The sequence below is a fragment of the Cheilinus undulatus genome, linkage group 11 (genome assembly GCF_018320785.1).
Source record: "Cheilinus undulatus linkage group 11, ASM1832078v1, whole genome shotgun sequence".
Lineage (NCBI taxonomy): Eukaryota > Metazoa > Chordata > Actinopteri > Labriformes > Labridae > Cheilinus > Cheilinus undulatus.
In genome coordinates, this window is record NC_054875.1 from 39,526,197 (window position 1) to 39,546,907 (window position 20,711).

At 38.9% G+C, this 20,711-nt stretch overlaps 1 protein-coding gene across 1 annotated transcript; it reads left to right on the forward strand.

Annotated features, from left to right (window-relative positions):
* The first annotated feature begins 385 nt into the window (after nt 1–385).
* On the forward strand, nt 386–19,329 carry slc13a3 (solute carrier family 13 member 3). The gene is made up of 13 exons (XM_041799740.1): nt 386–493; nt 6,704–6,969; nt 7,134–7,312; nt 9,763–9,829; nt 10,872–11,051; nt 11,136–11,261; nt 11,419–11,511; nt 11,616–11,720; nt 11,801–11,898; nt 14,179–14,291; nt 14,602–14,763; nt 18,034–18,171; nt 18,474–19,329. The coding sequence occupies exons 1-13, from the start codon at nt 386–388 to the stop codon at nt 18,654–18,656; spliced, it is 1,818 nt and encodes a 605-aa protein (XP_041655674.1). The 3' UTR covers nt 18,657–19,329.
* Nucleotides 19,330–20,711: the final 1,382 nt, after the last annotated feature.

Genomic DNA, 20,711 nt, shown 5'->3' on the forward strand with positions numbered 1-20,711 from the left:
TATCAAAGAAAAAAAGTTTGGCAAACAAAGACAGTTCAACCAACCAAGCTGGTTCAATAAAAAACAATCAAGTGGTGCAGTGAGCAGCCTGTTAGCATGCATGAGCTGTACAGAGGTCATTTCCACTTCTCTGCCTTAAAGATGCATCAGTCCTTCACGTGGGGGCAGACGTGCTGCTGGGAAAGCTGACAGACAGACAGACAGACAGACAGGCAGCCTGTCCCTCTTAACTATTTGACACCACCCTATGAGGAGTTAAACTGTATCAGGGCGCGTAGTTAATCTTCTCTGAACTCAGCCAGAGGCTTCAAAGTGATCCCTGAGTGTTCCCCTCAGCCAGTCTGGAGCTCTTTTTCTCTAAAGGCAGAAACACTTCAGCGTGAGGATGAATGTATCAGCTGTGCCCAAGAAGCTGTGGTGTGCCCGTAAACAGCTGGTCGTGCTGCTCACTCCTCTCCTGTTCCTGCCTTTACTCTTTACTCTGCCAGAAAAGGTGAGTTAATTTTCTATCATATGATTTTAGATGTACTTTTTCTAAAATTTTAGATTCGTAAAGAATGGATGAAAATTGTTTAAAGTAAAGATAAACAGGACTTTTGGGAACCTTTGGTGTATACAAAGGCAGAAAATTTTAATTCATGGTTTGTATTTGTATTGCTGTGTCAAAAGCAAATAGCATTAGTACATTAGTAACATGTATCAGTGATGAAGAAACTATTTCAAATGCTTTTTATTTGATAACATGAACATTTTAGATTTATAGAAGAACCTTTATGAAACATATTAAAATGTCAAATAAGTCAAGTATTGTTTTAGATAGCGATCTTCTCTTCCAATAATTGGTTCTGATGGCATATCAGTAATCACTACAGCACATATGCCACATAACTTGCTTTCATAAATCATTGCCTGTAGCAGCCCTAGTAGTATGGAAATATTTCCATGCCAAAACTACACCGTTTCTTAACTTTGTTGTACCTCTGTATTTTATGCATGATCTTGCAGTGATGTTTGTAGATTTTCTGTGGAGCAAGGGCAAAGAAAGGGCACCAACTGTGTTTGGAAAGGCACCATGCAGACTCGTGATTAATTTATGGTCAAACACAAACAGTCTTAAATCTAAAAAAAAAAAATTGCATGCAGTCATGTGCACAAGTTTTAGGCATGTAGGGCTCTAAGGACTCAACTCATTTTCTTAAGATATATTTTGGGCTTTTTTTATGCTTTTATTCAGAGAGGGGGGCAGTGGGTAGAGTCGAAACAGGGATGAGAGAGTGAGGATAGACAGGCAGTAAAGAAGCCACAGGCTGAACTTGGACCTGGGCTGTCTGCATGCGTGGGGCGCAACCTTTCTGCAAGGCCATTCCTGACAGAATTTTTTTTTCTGGGCTGTTTGACCCTTGGCCCTTGGGCCATCCACAGCAGAACCAGGGGCTTGTGGCAACCCGACTATCCGTCCTGACAACACCATAAACCGTGCATACTTGCCACATCCACCCCTCAATGTGCCCTATAAGACACATCAAGGGCAGGATGATTTTCCCATGCCCCTTGTACTATGCAAAGACATCCAGAGCACAACCAGGGTCGTGTTGATACTTCTTCCTGTACAATGATGCCTTCAGGTGGGGTTACTCACCACATCTGTGCCTCTGTCCTCAGCCACATTTTTTGACTCAAACATGTCTAAAAGTTCTGCAAAGTACTGTAAATAATCAATGAGAGGACTTAAATTTCAAGCAAAAGCAAAGCAGCTGTGGTACAATTAATATTCTTTTGTACGTGACCCAGTATCCCTTGAATTCACATTATTCCAAACAATTTAGAAGACTTCTTGTTGTGTTTTTGATTAGTTTTTAAAATCTGTAATTCTGCCTTTACTCAAGTATGTTTTAAGGGAGGCATTATACTTTACAACATTTTAAACTGCATCAAAAAAAAGACAAAAAAGCACAAAAAGGAAATATATTGAACCAAAACTATAAAAGTGACGACTCAGTAATTTCATTAGAGTTCAAATTTATTCCCCAGCCCACTACAGTTAGAAAAAAATACAATTCTTATTAAAAGAAAAGGAACATATTTTACTCTACAAGGCAACCTTTTAGAGATTAATTCAACGAAACAAGGCAAAAGAGGAGCACACTCACATGGTCAAATTTTTTAAGGTGCACGACCAACAAAGGCAACTGAGGTGTCAACAACAGACACGTTTAGACAAGCAGTAAGAAGACTGCTTGTGGAAATGTGTTCGTTATAACTCGGAAGGACATTTTTAGTGCTGACTCTTCAGTTTTCTGTCAAGAGACAAACCCATGGAGGAGTGAATGACTCAGTAGAGTGATGCAAAAAAAGTATTATGTGCAACTGCTGCTAACCTTAAATAGGAGGAGAGTGATAGCGGCCATAGCTTAAGACACCAACTGATGCATCAGAGTACCATCAAAGTACTCTGTAATTGTTTCATGACACTTCACTCATTTAAAAGTTGAGTTTCAACCTAGATTAAAATTTTGAGAAGCTCAGGGCTGCAGTGACATGGTTTATTTTAAGCTAGATCTGCCAGCATTGCTTGATACCATGCATGACTTAGACAGGTCTCCTTAATTCAAACAGATTAAACCAATATTTGCATCTCATGAGTCAATGTTAGTCTTGCATTTTAGTGAGAGGTTGCACCATTGGCAGTTAGTAAAAGCTGTTCAATTATTAGGCTGAGATATTTCATTTGCATATTTCAGCTCTGTACTGATAAGCCTTTAATAGACACTTAAATGCTCAAGCTCTGAATAGCCTTTGCAAATGTATCGGTAGCACTGTACATGCTCTGTCATTATGCGTAAATCATAGATGCTTGACTAACAGCATGCAGTAGAACAATAGGCATCAGCTGAACCAAGTTACATCTTTCACGGATTACTCTGCAGAATCATCACTGAAGCATAATCTTTCCACAAATTACTTTGCATCTTTTATTAAAAGGCTTAGTAATTACTATTATTTTATTTATTAACACCAATTTCAGCATGGTTCCTAAAATACTTTTTCAAAATTAAAGACACCGCATTAGCAGGAAAGCGCCAACCAGTTATATTTATTGTTACATAAATATTTATTTTTTTATTTTAAATATTTTAGATACACAGCACTAGCAGTGTAGTGCAGCATTTTCCACAATATTTAGCGACTTTAACTCTGGATTAGTAATTCAGATGTGGATTAGAGTTAGAATACCTTTGTTTGCATTCAACATGTTCAGTATTTCTTAGGCCGGTCTTTCCCAAATGTCTGTGCATATGGTCCACTTTGAGACTTTGGAATCTTTGGGTACCTCCAAAATCTTCATTCGACCATGACATGAGCCTCAAAATATTTAATTGATTAATATTTAATCCCTGTTCTAACATCATAAACATAATTTTAGAACAAATGCCTAGTTTTTAGAGAGTAATTCTACAAGCCAGTGTTGGCAAAGCCATAAATTACACTTAATGAGACACCAGCATTCACTTTATTTACACAGGCATCTGCAAGTCACATATTTTCTGAAATTTATCTTTAAAAGGTAGTTTGACAATAAAAACCCATTTCCTAGTAGCGATTAATGTGGCAAAGTTTAATGCCTAAGGAATGTCACCAGTTCAACACCAGTTAAACCATGACGCCCATTCTGGACAATAAAAATTCAAATGGGCCATGCAAGTTAAATATACTTGCTTGTTTGTTACTTAATTGACTTTAAAGAAGCATTTGATATGTTAGAGTATCTTAAGATAATTCAAACCTGATTTTTATTTTGCAAAATTATATCAATGCCTGGAGCACCCACACCCTGGGGAGCGCCGTCTGCCCAGGGAGTGGGTGCTTTTCTTGTTTATACTTTATATAATATAAACATATAAATGCCATTTAAACCTAAAATGCAGTTTCCTTTTAAAACATGCAGATTTATGATGTCAGGTGTGAAGTCATAACTGATCATATCAGGATACATTATGCTTGTAAAACTAGCGCAGGTGCGCTCATGCGCACACATGTCTCAGATCATCAGATGATCCATTAGAGACAGAGAGAGACACACATGTGAAGGAGAGGGATTTAAGTCTGGCAGGTTAAGTCAGAAAATGTCCTAAGGTTTTAAAACCACCTCTTTTTTCTTAGTCATCCTAATCATCAAGAAGGTAGAATTTTCTAACATAGAAGTCATAGAACAGTCATCTGAGAATGTATTTATGCCTTTAGCTTAGCAGGAAAATGAAATAATATATACTTTATACAGGCCACAAAACTGCCTGCTTTACTTGCACCAATAATTAATAATTTGTTAGATGTCACATAAACAAGAGTCTGTCTCTATCATAGGTTAAATGATTCAAAAATCTCCAGCTATTTCTTTCTTTCTTTTTTTTTAAATTGAGTGATGCAAAAAAAAAAAAAAAAGAAAGAAAGACAGGTGAGGGACAACATATTTGCTATTCAAACAATACAAACAGTGGAAACAAGACAAGACAAAGACAGACAGGAGCTTATTATGAATGGGGGATCTAAATATGAAGGTGTGAAGAGCTATGTTCTTGTGTGTGTAGAAGTGTGTATAAACATGTGAGTGTGTGTCTATGTGTGTGTGTGTGTGTGTGTGCAGTTATGTGTTTAGGTGGATCATGCAAGAATGGTGGATCAGCAATTTCTTTAAATAGTAGGCTGTTGGACTTTTTCTATATGAAAGAGGGACAGCTAAAGTTTTAAATCAAAAGGTCCATCCAGAATCTGGCGGGCCTATCCAAAGTTGTAATCCTGGCGCAGCGATGCAGCAGAGGAAGAGAAAGGAAATCTTGCAGCTTAAATAGCCCAATAGTTTAGGAGGATGTGAGTCATGTGATTTGATTAAGATGCATGTCAGGTGTAAATGTTTGTGCTCGAGATTACTGGCAGAACTAACTTGCAGGCTTCGTTTCATTTTGTATCGGTCTCAGAGGCTCCCAAAACATGCCCGTGAAATTTGTTGTTGAAAAAACACACAGTATTTGAGTTTTGCATGTCTATAAACCTCTCTGTTTCAGCCCTGCTCAGAACAAACTGTTTCTGTGTCTGTGGCTTTAAATGTTAACGAGCGGTCTGACCCCACCCCTCTCAGGAAATGTGGCTTAATGGATCAGGAGAGGAGGGCAGGACTTTCTTCCAAACAGGGAGGGCCAAACGAACCAGGGGCGGGGCAAACTCCCCATTTGACATCATGAGGAGAAAATCTTAGAGCTACTTGTCTCAGCACACATTTTCTGAAATGTGGAGAAAGAGAGGAGGGGAGGGAATGGATTTTTTCTGATTCTTTGGGGGGATTGTGGACAGGCCAGGAATAAATACTTTTGCTAGAAAAACCTGAAAAAGCATATTTTCCATAATATTTTACCTTTGAAATTCAAAGTTGCAACCTATCAATTTAGAAGCACAGGACTGAAAAGCTGTTTTAATGTTACCACAATCATTAACCTTCAACAGTTTGGTCTTACAGTAAGAGACTGAAAGGTTGGAAAAAATACACCCCCCACAGAATTCAGTAACTTTTCCTTGTCACGTTAGAGGTGGTGCCCACAGTCAGGACATCTCTAACTCAGTCATTAACTTCACTCATGGTGCAAAAGTAATGTCCAAAGGCATTCTGGGAGAAATCTGCAGATTAAGAAATCATTGTGAAATAATTTGAACACAATTGCAAAAAATACCTAGAGTGACTGTGGGTTGTTTTAAAAACTAAAATTTGTTCTGTGAACTTAGCATAGTAGAACTGGAATAGCTATTTTTGATTTCTAAGTTAACACAACTCTATCTTTTTAACAATCTTTCACTGTTGGGTTTACAGTATGCTTTTACCCTCTCCACCTCTGCTTGGATTCATCTTTGTCAGGCCTCTTGTACTTTTACTTTCTCTTTCCACCTTCCCGCTTGACTCTTTTATGACATCTGTACAGAGAGCACTTCAGGGCTTTCAGCCAGGATGCTTTGCTACCTTAATTTTTGCAGCAGATCAGATCAACCGGTGCCACACAGAGCAAGGGGAGGTTCTCACTATTACAAATCATTGTCTCAGCAAATGTGTTTTTATGCTGCTACTTTAAAGAAAAATTAAGCATAACATGTTTAAGCAAGGCTGTTACTATAATTGAGTAGCATCATGTTTTCTTGCACATTTAGCCCTAATAAAGGGCAGATTTGACCATGTTTCTCTAATAACTAGAGCAAATATACGTCCTGTTCATACAGATTTAAATATTAATGCTTAGAGCCTTTTAGACCTAAATCCACAGTAGCCCATGTAGTCAAAGGTCAATGTTTATTATAACAAAGTTTTAATCAAATATTGAAGATTGAGGCTAAGTGTTGACAGACAAAGCTGTTTTGCAGCCATATATTATAGTTTACCAGAGGCAGTGTCATTGTAATGTTGTTGTAATGCTGTGTTGCACATCAGTACAGTGATGACATGTATGCAGCCATACTTCCAGAGGCTTTAACATTAACATAACTACTTTCTTTTCCTTCCTCTTGAACACAGTAGTTATTTTAAGACAATTCATGTTGAAAGTTATTTCACCTAAAACATACTGAATAACCTCACCTATGTGGCATGCATGATGTTGTTGTCATTATAATGATAATTTTTTAGACTTTCTTGATCATTACTGACCACATGTTGCTTATCTTTTAGGAGGGAAAATGTCTTTATGTGGTGGTGCTGATGGCTATGTTTTGGTGCACAGAGGCTCTTCCTCTGGCCGTCACCGCAATGCTTCCCGTCTGCCTCTTTCCAACGCTGGGAATCCTTCCCTCCAAAAAAGTCTGCCCTCAGTACTTCCTGGAAACCAACTTTCTCTTCCTCAGTGGGTTGGTGATGGCCTCGTCCATTGAAGAGTGGGGTCTTCATCGCAGAATAGCCCTGAAGGTCCTTACTATTGTTGGAGTGAAGCCAGCATGGTGAGAAAAATTTTCATTTATCACAGCAAAAAAACAAAAAAAGGAATAAAACATATTCTGGTCAAATATTGATTTTATACAGTTGTTGTTGCCAATGGTAAAGACCTCTGTCTTTAGACTTTATGTTCCTGGGCTGATTTGTTTACTGAATGTATTTTTTCCAGGCTGATACTGGGAATGATGCTGACCTCGTCCTTCCTGTCCATGTGGCTCAGTAACACGGCCACAACCGCCATGATGCTTCCTATTGCTAACGCCATCCTGGAGAGTCTGTTTGGAGACCTGGAGACCCTGAAAAAGAAATGCAAGACAACAGAGGACACAGAAGGAGATATCATAAACGGTACTTTGCAGTTTAACATAGTTTCATTGCAGAGCATGAAGCTGATGTGCTGCACAGAGAGTTTATAGCGGTTGCTAATTTCTGACTCTTGTCTGTAGTTGGGCCTTTGAGTGAACAGTTCATGAAATGTACAATATTCAACAGCATAAAATTGTACAGTAATTTACAGAATAAGGAGACAATATATACATAACCACTGTATATTATACTTACATAGTTAAAGAGATAATTATAGTTCTGTTCTCATGAGATGTTGTGGGGTTAACTGAATGAAACCGGCAAAGTGCTTGCTTTTTGCTGCACATCAGTTTGCATGGCTGACTTGTGGTAGCCAATATTAAGAGCCAGAGGTGTCAAAAGTACTCACATTCATTACTCAGGTAGAAGTATAGATACTAGGGTTTAAAAAGACTCCTGTAGAAGTTGAAGTATCAACTCAAGCCTTTTACTCAAGTAAAAGTGTAAAAGTACTGGTTTCAAAACTACTTAAAGTATAAAAGTAAAAGTACTGTAAGGGGGGAAAAATGCCATTAAGGACAAAAGCTTAGGCCGTGCCACAGGGGCCTATAGTGCACCACAGGGGCCTATAGTGCACTACCCCACCTCCCCAAAAAACATTTTTCTAAAGGCAACAGTGGCTATAATGTTATATTAAAATGTTAATGTTGAAAAATTTGGGCTGCACCTGTTTCAGCTGCATTGATGCATTTTAGTACAATGCAGATACATTCAAGAACCATATATGTGTACTACTAAGCATTAACATGTGTTTTATGGTCTTCCTGGCTACCAACCTCCTAGCTGGTGCTTGGTTGGGACATTTTGCTTGAGTTCTCTCGAGTCTCTGCCACTGACATCTTTGTACTAGGCTACATACGTCTGCTATTTTCTTGCTAGAGTGTGACGTGATTTGTGCCATGTGCGCAGGTGCGATGGATCACGTACAAACCAATAGGGAGTCAGAATGGTATTATGTTTATACTTCTCATCCAACCACAATCAAATTCACTCTATCTGGATGGCGTGATTTATCCGGATAGGTTTTTTTGGGGGGTGGGGGGTTGTGTTTTTTTGAACAATGACAAGCCAGAATGAAAACAAGCTGAAATTAAATAGGAGTAACGAGGCTATTTTTAAAATGTAGGGAGTAGAAAGTACAGATAATTGCATGAAAGTGTAAGGAGTAGAAGTAAAATGTAGGCTGAAAAATAATTACGTCAGTAAAATATAGATACCCAAAATTTCTACTTGAGCAAGGTAACGAAGTATTTGTACTTCGTTACTTGACACCTCTGTTAAGAGCATAACAGCACTGTAAGAAAAAACAGACTTTTCCCAGAATAGGTTGGGCATTAGACATGTTTGCACCATGCATGAAGTTACCCATTCAGTCAGCGAAGTCCTGCCTGTGGGGATCTTGTGCTGAAAATGATTGGAAAAGGACTTCCTGGTTCACTGTGCACCTTTTAGTCATTATTTTTAGTCATTGAGGTTAGACTATTCTTAGTAGCTTGAATTTTCAAAAATAAAGTACATGAATTAAATTTGAATAAACTGCTGTTGACAGATATAGATTGTAGCTTATATAGGTAGAGAACAAAAACAGAGGTTAAAGGGAATTGGTTGAATCAGATTGCAAGAAATGTTTGCCCAAATGATTGATAATGTTGCTCTGTGTCTAATCTATTTCCAGATAATTTTTTCTCCAACTTATAAAAATGAAGCTTACATGCAAGTACCAGGAAATGGCAACTTTCTTATGTACACTCCACTGTTAAGCCACTAAGTTACTGAGAATATGACCTTTCTAACCAAACATTTTGATGATGAGATTATTGTCTCAGATACCACTCTCTAGACGTCCTTTCAACAGCATAATGATCAGTGTTTGCATCATTGCTTCACCTTGGTTAAAACTTACAACTAAGTAGGGGCTGGTATCTTGCAGTTTTCACCAGCATCAGAACAGGGGAGTCATGTTTTGTACCTTCTTGTGCAAGTGGTTCATTTAAGGCCTCAAACAAAGACATATTGCCAATCTCAATGCTTTGAAATAGTAATAAATAGATGAATTTCTTTGATATAATCAAGCATCACTGTTTTGTTTACAGCCTTTTCTGTGATCCTAAGACAAAAAATGCTTTATGTTGGTTTTAGGTGTCTAAACTTGAAGGAAGTCAGTGCTCAGACAGCAGACATGCTGCTGTGTTGTTTTAACATTGCATGACAGTTTAATATGTGATCCAAAACATGAACTTTGTACATTTTTTCCAAAACACAGTCTCTGATATAGAAGTTATTCAATATAGAAACAGTGATTGATTCATTGTTCTGGAGCTGGATGTTGAGCTGTTCGAACACTTGATTTGATGTTTGTTTATACTACACTGAGTTTCTTTTACGTCATGGCTGCATGGGAAGGTGACACAAACTCTGCTGTTTTGTTTCAGGTCATTCTGTGAAGCTGCATTCACTGCCCTCAGTGCCCTCGGAAAAACAAATACTGTCAATAGACGGGTAAGAAAATGTAATTGTGTTATGCTGGTGTGGTTTGTAAAAAATTAATTACCAATAATGATATTTAGAAATAAGTTAAATCTGCCATCACATTAACATACAATAATAAAAAAAAGAGAAGAAACAAAAATCGACAATCCGTTTACTGGTGGAAATCAATAGTACATTGCACTGACTCTGTTTGAAGACAAGCTTAATCTTCAGCATATATTTAACTTGTTTTCCCTACATCAGTCAGGGACACTCGCGTCACACATTTTACCATTTTATTGTAAAATGGATTTAAAGTTTTACTTGGCAGAGAAGGCTCTGCTCAAAAGATGCTCCCTGGGTTAGTCAAGCAGCATGCTTTGACTTTCCATGGAGTGCATGGCTAGAAACCCCCATATAGATGGATAGATTAATAACAATACATAGTGAACACAATAACACAGTTCAGAAGCAATTAATTGATAGTATCATGAATCTGAATATGATGGTGCAACAAGCTTTATACTATAAAGGAGGAGGCTGGGGTGGAGGAGGTTAAGCTTTGCCAGCAGCAGCATGGTGCATCAGCATTAATGCAGGCAGTGATAAGTGAGAAGGACGTCGTATTTTAATGGACCACTGTGTTGAGAGAAACAGCTGTGATTGGCTGTGGGAGCTGTGAGGCGATAATTGGGATCAGTTGTCCATCAGCTGATCACGGCTGGTCACATGACTTCCATGTCCTGCACGAACTAACACTAGGCTTAATTTCTCACATGGACAATATATCTTTCACGTGTTAACTAGAGATCTTTGCTGGTTAGTGCACTATGCTAACTTGGGCAGGGCAGGGCTAGTTGCTAAGCTGATGGCCTTCTTACTGAAAACTTGAACTTATTTTACAGACCTGAGAGCAGAATTGATCTCTTCTTTCTCCCATCCTCCAAAAGTATTGGGGTCATTTTGTTGATGCCTGCTTTGTTCTTTTTTGCTTGCTCCCAAACTCTGACAGTGTTAATTTATGTACAAAATTTTAATAAAAACTCGCAAATGTCTCCTAAAATTTCAAAAGGCCAGATGGAAAGGAGCAGACTGAGCCGATGACAGCTGAAGAGAGCCAATCAGAGGCTCAGTATCAGCTGAAAGTGTGGAAAGGATTCTTGATCTGTATTCCCTATGCTGCCAGTATCGGAGGCACCGCCACACTGACTGGCACGGCACCAAACCTCATCCTGATTGGACAGCTGAAAAGGTAACTATTTTATATTGCAGTAAAACAGTGAAATGTCCCAAAACATTTTCCCCCATTGGTTTAAAATGTTTCTTCGCTTATCAGCTACTTTCCAGAGTGTGACCTCATCAACTTTGGCTCCTGGTTTGCGTTTGCATTCCCACTCATGCTTCTCTTCCTTTTTTTGGGATGGCTCTGGATCTCATTTCTCTATGGCGGATTGAATACACGGTAACAAAGTGTCAGATATTTGCTTTCCTGCTGCAATTAACAATGATTAAAAGGATGACATTACTGACTGCACCACCATGCATTAAAAAGCTATAAATCACTACGATTCTATTTTGTGTCTCTTCTTTTCTGTCCTACATGTTTTTGTCCGATGCAGATTGTGCTTCAAGAAAAACGACCGCAGAGCCAAAGCAGAGGCCAGAGCAAAGGCTCTTATAGAGGAGGATTACAGAAAACTAGGGTCCATAAAGTGAGGACTCGTGTATGTCTTCAAATCTCATGCATTACAGAGCGAATGACTGCATGTATGTCACACATCTTTTAACTTCTTTAACCTGTAATGCTCAATTTCAGTTTTGCAGAGGGAGCAATCTCCTTCTTTTTTATTATCTTTGCTGTTCTCCTGTTCACGAGGGATCCCAAATTCGTCACCGGCTGGTCCGTGTTGTTTAAAAAAGGGTAAGAGAGGCGGATTTGATGAAAACATAACATGGTCACATCTGTCTCTGTTAATCATTTCCTCTTTTTGTCGTCTGCAGGTACGTCTCAGACGCCGTCACCGGTGTTATCATTGTGTCTATATTGTTCTTCTTCCCCTCTCAGAAACCCTCTCTGAGCTGGTGGTTTGACCCTAAAGGTGAGTGGTTTTCTTATCACCTGTTAATAAGTCATTGACCAGACCCAGTTGTCTGATCAGTTGAGATCCTTATCTTATCATTTTCTCAGGGTGTAATTAGAAAATTAAGGTCATGACATAAATAAATTAGGACACCGCCTGGAGGTTATATGCCTCTGTAAGGTAAACAATAGCTAGAAAGTGAAAGTACAGAGGTGAGTCGAGTGGAGGGCTGGGGTGGTTTATGTGAACGTGAGGCCCAGTGACCTACATCTTTGACCTTCAAAATCTAATCAATCAAAGTTTGAGTCAGAGCGGACATGTGTGAAAACTTGGAAGGGGAACTGAAGACTGGACTACAACCAAAAAACAGCACGCCTCCAGCCATTACCATCACCAGAGTTGAGTCATAACAACTGTCAAAGAGGTGAATCAGTGGATCAAACTAGACTACAGCTTGTTAGGATAAGAAAAATGTGAGCAAATGATACTGATCACCAAATATTAGTAAAAGATTCAAAGTCAGTCTGAGTTCAGTGATTGCAAAATGCTGAAAATAAGCTGAGGAATGTTAATAATGTAGATTAGAGAGTCTGTGGAGCTCAAACTACAGTTCCTCTGTTTCTCTGATTAGAATAATCTCTTAGAACTATGCTGTCACACTTTGGGGTTTTTGTTGTGCAAGTGCATGTTTGTGTGAGCGTGTGCACAAACTGTATGCACATGTTTTGTGTGTCGACGACACGTCTGCACGATTGTGTATATTATGTTCAGCTGGTCAAATAAACCACAGGATGCAGACAAAAAAAGACGTTCACAGGGTTCATTTGTCTTTTAGAATATAATTATTAAAGAAAACACTCTGGAGTTGTAGCTTAGCCTATCAGGGTAAAATGCTGACTACATCAGAGTTAAAATCAGTTTACGGTGGGCACAAACATGAGTTTTGTCCTGGTTTTGTATTACTCTAATGCAGTCAAACAGATTAAAACATTGGATGAAAGAAAAGGACAACTTCACTTCAGTTTATTTTGGGGGAAGTATTGTATTTCATTGCATTTTAAAAAGCATCAAGCATTAAAAGCCAAAAAAGCCACCATTCATCTCTGTCTCTGTCAGACAGGAATACACACTAAAACTCTCAAAATAAAATTGTAAATAACTTCTGATTATGGTTAGAGTTAAGGTAACTGTTAGGATGCCAAAAATAAAGGCCTGTGTCTGTAACCTCGATTCCAGAGTGCTTCTTGACGGCGCTTATTGTTGCTACGCTACAGAAATGAATCCTGCATTCCTCATAGAATCTAAAGTTCCAAAATAGCACTATGCTCTTCATATTTCCATATTTTAAGGAAATATTACGCAGAAGACGTGCTGACAATGTAAAGGAATCCTGCCTTGACTCAGGCAGCAGCTGCAGACATGAAAACTACCCTCCAAAAAAAGACAAAAAAGGACAAGTCAGATCGGTTTCTCTTGCGATATTGCCAGATGCCCTTCTTGATTTTGATTGGCAAGTGAGGGAGGAGCGACACTGATGAGCACAGCACTGTTCTAAAAGATGAACAGTTTTCAACCTCGAGTGCTTCAAGCATGGTGACAAAAACATCGGCTATGGACACAGTGCCTTCCAATAGGGTCATGTTTATCCTGGTTATTACTAGTGTAATGTTGAATGAAATTTTCAGAAACAGCAGTGCCCATGGACTTCAGTTTTCAGCCATGTGCAGGATCTAAAAGAGCTACAGTAAATGTTAATCTAGGTTTTCACCTTTGTCGTCTTGTCTCTGTTTCCTCTGTGTGGTGTTTACACACAAACAGACTTGTCTCTATTTGCTTCACATTCACACACTGATGGTGAAGCTATGTCGGTAGCCAACAGTATTAACTAATCCCATTAATACACATCCATACACATCCACACACGCATGCAGTGATGTGAACAAATTGGGGTTTCTTGCCTGAAGACACATCAGCATGTCTACAGGAGCTGGGGATCGAAGCCCTGACCTTCCAGTTGAGAAATGATCGACTACTGAGCCACAGTGGACCTGGAGAAGTGTTCCAATGTTGGGCCAAACCTTTCCTGTACATGACCTCATGAATTTCTAAACTAAACAGCATAAAATAGAGGTAGCATGAACCCTAAATCTATCAGAAACAACTGCTGTGGGGGCCTATGAATATGTGTTATATATTATGAATATTTCCAAGTCCACGTTTTATAAGTGTGTTAAATTACATGAAATATCATAAACTTGAAAACTTGGATACTTCATCTCTGTAAATATTTCCCCTCAGCTGCAAACACTCCTTACGTCCCTCTGTTATCGTGGAAGAAAGCTCAGGACTCTGTTCCCTGGAATATCATCTTGCTACTCGGAGGAGGCTTCGCGATGGCTAAAGGTTGTGAGGTAAGCATATCGATATACACTAGTTTGCCTGTTTTATAGAGACATAGTGTGTACTGGTGTGTACTGTCCTTATATAGGCTAACAAGATGCACTTCAGGGAAGTGTTAATTGACTTAATTGACCTCCCTCCTAATGCAGGATTTGTCACTCTACTCTAATTCATAAGTTTACGTGTCATTAGTCTGTGTTGTAGCTTTATCTCTTCTCGTTCCTCCTCACTGCTGCTCTGTTTGGTTCTGTCTTCCACTTTGCTTTATTATGTTTGGATTTGATCTCTGACACTTCACCCCGATCTTGTGGCTCTTGGCAGGAGTCCGGACTGGCCTCGTGGATCGGAGGCCACCTCCAGCCTTTGGCCGAGGTCCCTCCTGCTGCAGCTGTGATGCTGATCACTGCTTTCTTGGCCTCTTTCACAGAGTTTGCCAGCAACACCGCCACAATTATCATATTTTTGCCAGTCATTGCTGAGCTGGTAAGACTCCTCATCACAGTAATACATTTCCATACATAAATGTATTTTTAGCTGCCTGTTCCTGCTGATAAAACGGCCTAATTCACTCAACAGGACTTGATGTTTGATGATTTCTGCTGATCTCATCCTTCATGTTAGCTTAAGGCGTAGTGAGCTTGTTAAACTCTTGCAATAGATGTTCTGAAGTTTGTAGCCTGTTGGAAATTAACTGCTGTTGTTAGTAATTATTATCTCAGCTTTTTGTACTTTGAAATGGAGGTGATGGCAAAATAACCATTCAGAGAATCAATAACAGGACCTATAGGAAGCTTTGTGTCCTTAGTTTTCACTTGTATTCAAAATGCATTCTGCTAATATTACCTATTAACTAAATGTGACGGTTCAATTCACCTTTTAAAGGCACAACATTTACATATAGTGGCATAAAGGAAAGTAGATAGTATATTAGGACTGCTTTTAATTAACTTATCACTGCCAATTATCATTTTAAAAGTATCAAAATGCCATTTTTTAGTTTGTGAATTAAGTAAATTGAATACATTTCAAGTTAGTTGTATTATTACTGTAAAGCATCAAGAGATGATCCTCAAAACCTGGACAGAACAGTCCAAACCTCTTTTATAGCAACTCTGGATGTAGGCAAAAAATGTGTCAAAATGTGATGAGTTCATACTTAATTTGTTTTGAATAACTCATCATCTCAGTGGTTTGCCATGAAAATAAAATCTCCATTCCAAGTGGAAGAAAACTGTTGACTCTCATGCTTTATTGATATCTTACCTCTGGTAATTACAAGGTTCACCGTTGTGGCCATTAGTTAACTTATAAAGTCCCAACTTCTTGGATTGTCATTAAGATTTGCTAAGGAATTCATGCTTCTTAGAGCAGTGTTTCCCCATCGTTTTTCCTTAGAGCTCCCCATAAATGTACTTAAGAAAAGCAAAGCCCCCCAGGACTCAAAGAAGAAGAAAAAGTGACACAATGCCTTCAAAAATCAAGATAAATTTTAATTGTTTCACTGATAACACCCTATAAAAGGCCTATGCGTGCTTTTCTCATCAAAAGACGTCTGTATAAACTACTTAATAACTGCTTCATTATTGTTTTAGTCAATATTTGCAAATCTAATTTTGGAAGCCTCGCCTCAAAGTAAAGCCTCGCCTCAAGGTAAAGCCTCGCCTCAAAGTAAAGCCTCGCCTCAAAGATTTTGGTGCCTCCCCAGGCTGGGAACCAATGTTCTAGAGCACCAATCATCACCTGGCTATGTCAGGCCCCCTACAGCTTCCCATCCGGCCCCTGGAAGCTCAATTAAATTCAGAAAAAGTGCTGAGGGAAAAAATATTTTGCTGGATTGAGGGTATCTTTTCTTTCTTTCCTTTTATGATCCCTAAAGATATTTCAGTAAAATATTTTTTTCAGTAAAAATATGTGAGATTGAAATCTTTTTTAAAGATTGGCTTAATGTTTGATCAGTTTTACAAAAATCCAACTATTATTAAACATTCTTAGCAAATACGATGCATGACAAACATACTCATAATGCCATTCTTGATTACAGCAGCAGATTTCTGCGTTAATTTAACAGTTGGGGGGACTGAGAGTTTATTTTTTCACTGCCTGAGAATTAAAACAATGATTTTTTACCTTCATGTGATTTTCACCAATGAGGATGCAGCATATTCACATCAAATGGCATGGCAGCCCCAGAAATATGTGGCTTAAATATTTAAATTGTCCTCTTGTGGCTTGCTGCAGTATATGTATTTAACTGTGTTCATACATATCTGATTTACAGCCAAATATGAAAGGGGCTTGAATCTGATTCAGAAAAGTTAGATTTAATGTGATTTGTGCTGTTCACACTGTCAGAAAAAATAAAAGTCACATATGAGCAAAAAAAAAAAAAAAATTATATTTAGGTCACTTTTAACTGCGGAGTGAACGTACACTTATTATCTTATGTAAAACCATTGATCTAGCATGTCAGGTATGGCAGGAAGCCCCCTCTAGAAAAGTTTCTTGAATTCCTTGTACATTAGGGCTAATATCAAACATTAGAAACATATTTTCACAGTACGTTTCCTGATTTTAACAGTAAATAATGTTATTCCTTCATTTCATTCAATATCTCTTTTTACTGGTTTATATTAAAATAAGCTTGCAAAGCAGATGGATTTGCCAGTCTGTCATCAGGCAAATCCATCTTTAAAAGCTCCAATCCAAACAACAGTTTGGACCAATAAGGGATATTTGGGTATAATGAGGTGGTAGCTACTGCCGGGGTCAAGTTATACTGATAGCCGATGCCAGTTAAAAACATCATGGATGGGGTTTGCTGGTGTAAGGAATGGCTACTGCAATGGTAGCTATTACCACGGATGTAGCTGTAGAATGGCCATGGACAATATTCATTTATTAATACAACAGCAAAGAGCCACATTAAAAGCTTGTCTTGGCAGAGAAGATGTTTTTGAACATCTCCAGATCAGCTTTAGCGAGGATCTCCAGCGTTCATATATTACAGCAGTGCTCAGGTTTCAAATTTCAACTGTAGCTGAATATGTCTGACGACCTCTCTAGCTCTTGTTGCTCTGATTGGACTGTACTGAATGTAGCAGACAGAACATTCATCCAATCACCCTCTGAGAATTATTTGAAAAGTCCTGCCCTTCCCAAATGCTTTGTATGGGAGCTTTACCAGATGAATGTGAAATACATCCATGCAATGGGTAAATGAAACAGTCAAGTAAATATTAAAATGCCATATTTACAAATAAGTTATAAGTTGCATTATTTTTGTCTCCCCCTTCTCTCTTTGGTGCCTTGCCCACCCTCAAAACTCTCACCTTGCAAAGCACTGTTAAAGTCTACCTGTTTAATTCCACTGTCTCCAAGTATTTTCATTTTGAACACAACACAATCAGGGAAAGTAAGCCTCACAGAGCTGTAAGCATGGCTTTGGGCTTTTGGTTTGTACAACTTATTAATGTAGAATACCAACATTTTTAATTAAGGAGGAAACCCAAGGCAGTTTGTGTACAGCTTCCCTGTTTTACGTCAAACATACGATTCTACTTATTGGGTGTAATTTTCCCTGCAGTGGAGCCTGAAATAATCAGTATATTTGGATGCCTTAAGATTTTCATTTGCTTCCCAGGATTTAAACTATTCTTATCTCTGTAAAGTAGTTTTCTGTAATGAAGAGGCCAGCGGTGTAAAGGTGGAACAATGTGTTTTATTCTGATATTTGTTTTGACTCTGTTTATTTAGGCTAACCACGTCTTGGTGAACCCTCTCTACTTCATGATTCCTGCGACAATCGGATGTTCATACGCCTTTATGCTGCCAGTGTCCACTCCTCCAAACTCCATCGCCTTCGCATCAGGACATCTCATGGTCAAAGACATGGTAAGATCATCACATCTGAACTAGATACTGAAATACAGTATGCTATTATACTTCAAATAATTGCCTTGGGCTGCACTGTAGGGCAATGGTTAGAGTCACCTCAGAGCTAGAAGGTCCCTGGTTCAAATCCCTGTTGGACAGGGCCTTTTTTATGTGGAGTTCTCTCTAGGTAGCCCAGCTTCCTCACACATTCCAAAGACATGCTCATTACTTGTTGTTTACTCTGAACAGGATACGTGCTGTAGGTAATGGATGGATGTAAGTCATTAACTTTCCTCATGAGTTTGTGTTTGTCTTTTCAGGTGAAAACTGGCTTTGTCATGAACATCCTTGGTGTCCTTTCAGTCGCTCTGGCCATGAACACGTGGGGCGTTGCCATGTTTGACTTGAACACGTATCCAGAGTGGGCTCGCCCCATCAACAAGTCTGCTGTTCTTACAGGAATCCATCTCCCACCTCTCCAGTCTCTCAATGCTACACACTGATCACACTTCAATCCCAGCATCAGCAAGGAGGAAGCTACAAAAGACTAAAAAGTTTAACTTTAAGCAGGTACAGAAATCTGTCTGTAGATATTTACTCAGTGTCACTGATACCAGAACCCTCTGGGAGCATTAGCTGTTACCTGTTAGGATGGATTCAGTTCAGCCAGATTAAATTTGAGTCTTTAAGGCTCTGAAGGGTCAAGATTTTATACTGGGAACTACTAGACATGCCACGTTTGAAAGTATCTATGTGAAGCTTTTGATGCTTTTCCACTATGTTGTACCAACTTGACTTGTCTTGACTCTACTCATTTTAGAAAAATTACCACTGAAAAAAGTACCTGGTTCTTTTTGGTATCACCTCTGATGAGGTGTCAAGCAAGCTGAGTTGATACTAAAATGTGACGTAAAGACACTATCGATCACTGATTGTTCAGAGAGTTATAACTAGTCGATGGCTTTGTGTGACTCCCCAAACTCTCAGTACTTTTCAGCTGTTTTTGTCTTGTTACTTGCAATTATCTCTGAGGCAAAACCGATTTCCTTGCCGTGAGAAAAAACTACAAACTGAGAACCAGTGACACTTTCACCTCTATGTCCTCCATTGTTGGTGTGTTGGACATCATGGCAGTTTCACACAACCACACTATGATGCTCCAGCCTATATTGAGGAGGTACTATCGAAGTACACAGTGCACTCAGAAAGTATTTAAACCCCCAACACTTGTTTGAAAATTTGTGATTGCAGCCTGATGCTTCTCATATTCTCAGTATCCCATAGAGACAAAGGTAAAAAAAGTTTTTTGCAAACTCCAAGTAGGCTTTCATGCATTTTGCACAGAGTAGAGGCTTCTGTCTGGCTACTCTGCCATAAAGCTCAGATCAGTGGAGGGCTGCAGTGATGGTTGTCTTTCTGGAACTTTGCCCTATCTCCACACAGGATCTCTGGAGCTCAGTTAGAGTGACCATCAGATCTTAGTCACCTCTCTTACTGAGGCCCCTCTACCTTGATTGCTCAGTTTGACCAGGAAACCAGCTCTTGGAAGAGTCCTGGTTGTGCCAAACTTCTTCCATTTGAGAATTATGGTGCTCTTGGGAACCTTCAGTGCAGACATTTTTTGTAGCTTTCCCAGAATGCATGTCAACAATCCTCTCTGAGCTCTGCAGGCAGTTCCTTTGACCTTGGCTTGGTTTTTGCTCTGATATGCATTCCACAGAGAGGTGTGTGCCTTCCAAAACATGTCCTATCAATTCAAATTACCACAGGTGGACTCCATCAAGGTGTAGAAACATCTCAGCAATGATGAAGAGAAAAGAGAGGGTCCTGAGCTAAATTTCAATACTTTCTAAATGCACTATATACCGAAATGGAAAACAAAGTGCCACTAAAAGCATGTAAAGTTGAACCAGTACCACATATGAAAATTATCATGATGATTTTAACTCCTTCTCTGGACAAGCTGGTCTTTCTTGTGTAGCAAAGATCATGTATTATTTAGCTCATATGATTATTGTGCTAAATGATACACTTCCAAGAATTAAGAGGGCTAATTCTGGATGTGTTCTGAGCAAAATCATATCCCCTTTTTCCTTTTGCTTGTTGAATGGCTGATGCCAGTTTTGCCCTGTTCTCACCTTTTTAGTGTCCATTTTAGATTTTTTTTTTTGTTCCTCAGCCAGTAAATGATCCTCTTTTTGTTTCATTGCAGAGTTCAGCGTGTGCCTATGAAGGCTTTGCTTGTAAATTAGGTCTAAACATGAGCTCTATGGTCATTTTGATGGATTTCAAGGGGAAAACCAGGCAACAGGAATATTGATAACGACACAGTCAGTCTTTATCTCAGTTATTTTGTTGCTTTTATAGGTCAAAAGAGGGTCAATGTTGAAATTTGGTCTGTGTTGCAACCAGTTTAAAATGCCTCTTTAGGTTTAAGTGATGCAAACAGTTTAACTAAGCTGCTTTATTTCATTCTCTGCTGTTTTAAAACTGAACAAGTAGTCTTGTAACTTCAGTAACTACAACAACAACAGCAGACTGAACTGTGCTTTTCGAAC

Coding starts and splice junctions, on each gene's coding strand:
- slc13a3 (XM_041799740.1), top strand. CDS start 386: ATGAATGTATCAGCTGTGCCCAAGAAGCTGTGGTGTGCCCGTAAACAG. Junction 11,721..11,800: donor TCCGTGTTGTTTAAAAAAGG/GTAAGAGAGGCG, acceptor TGTCGTCTGCAG/GTACGTCTCAGACGCCGTCA. Junction 14,764..18,033: donor TGCCAGTCATTGCTGAGCTG/GTAAGACTCCTC, acceptor CTGTTTATTTAG/GCTAACCACGTCTTGGTGAA.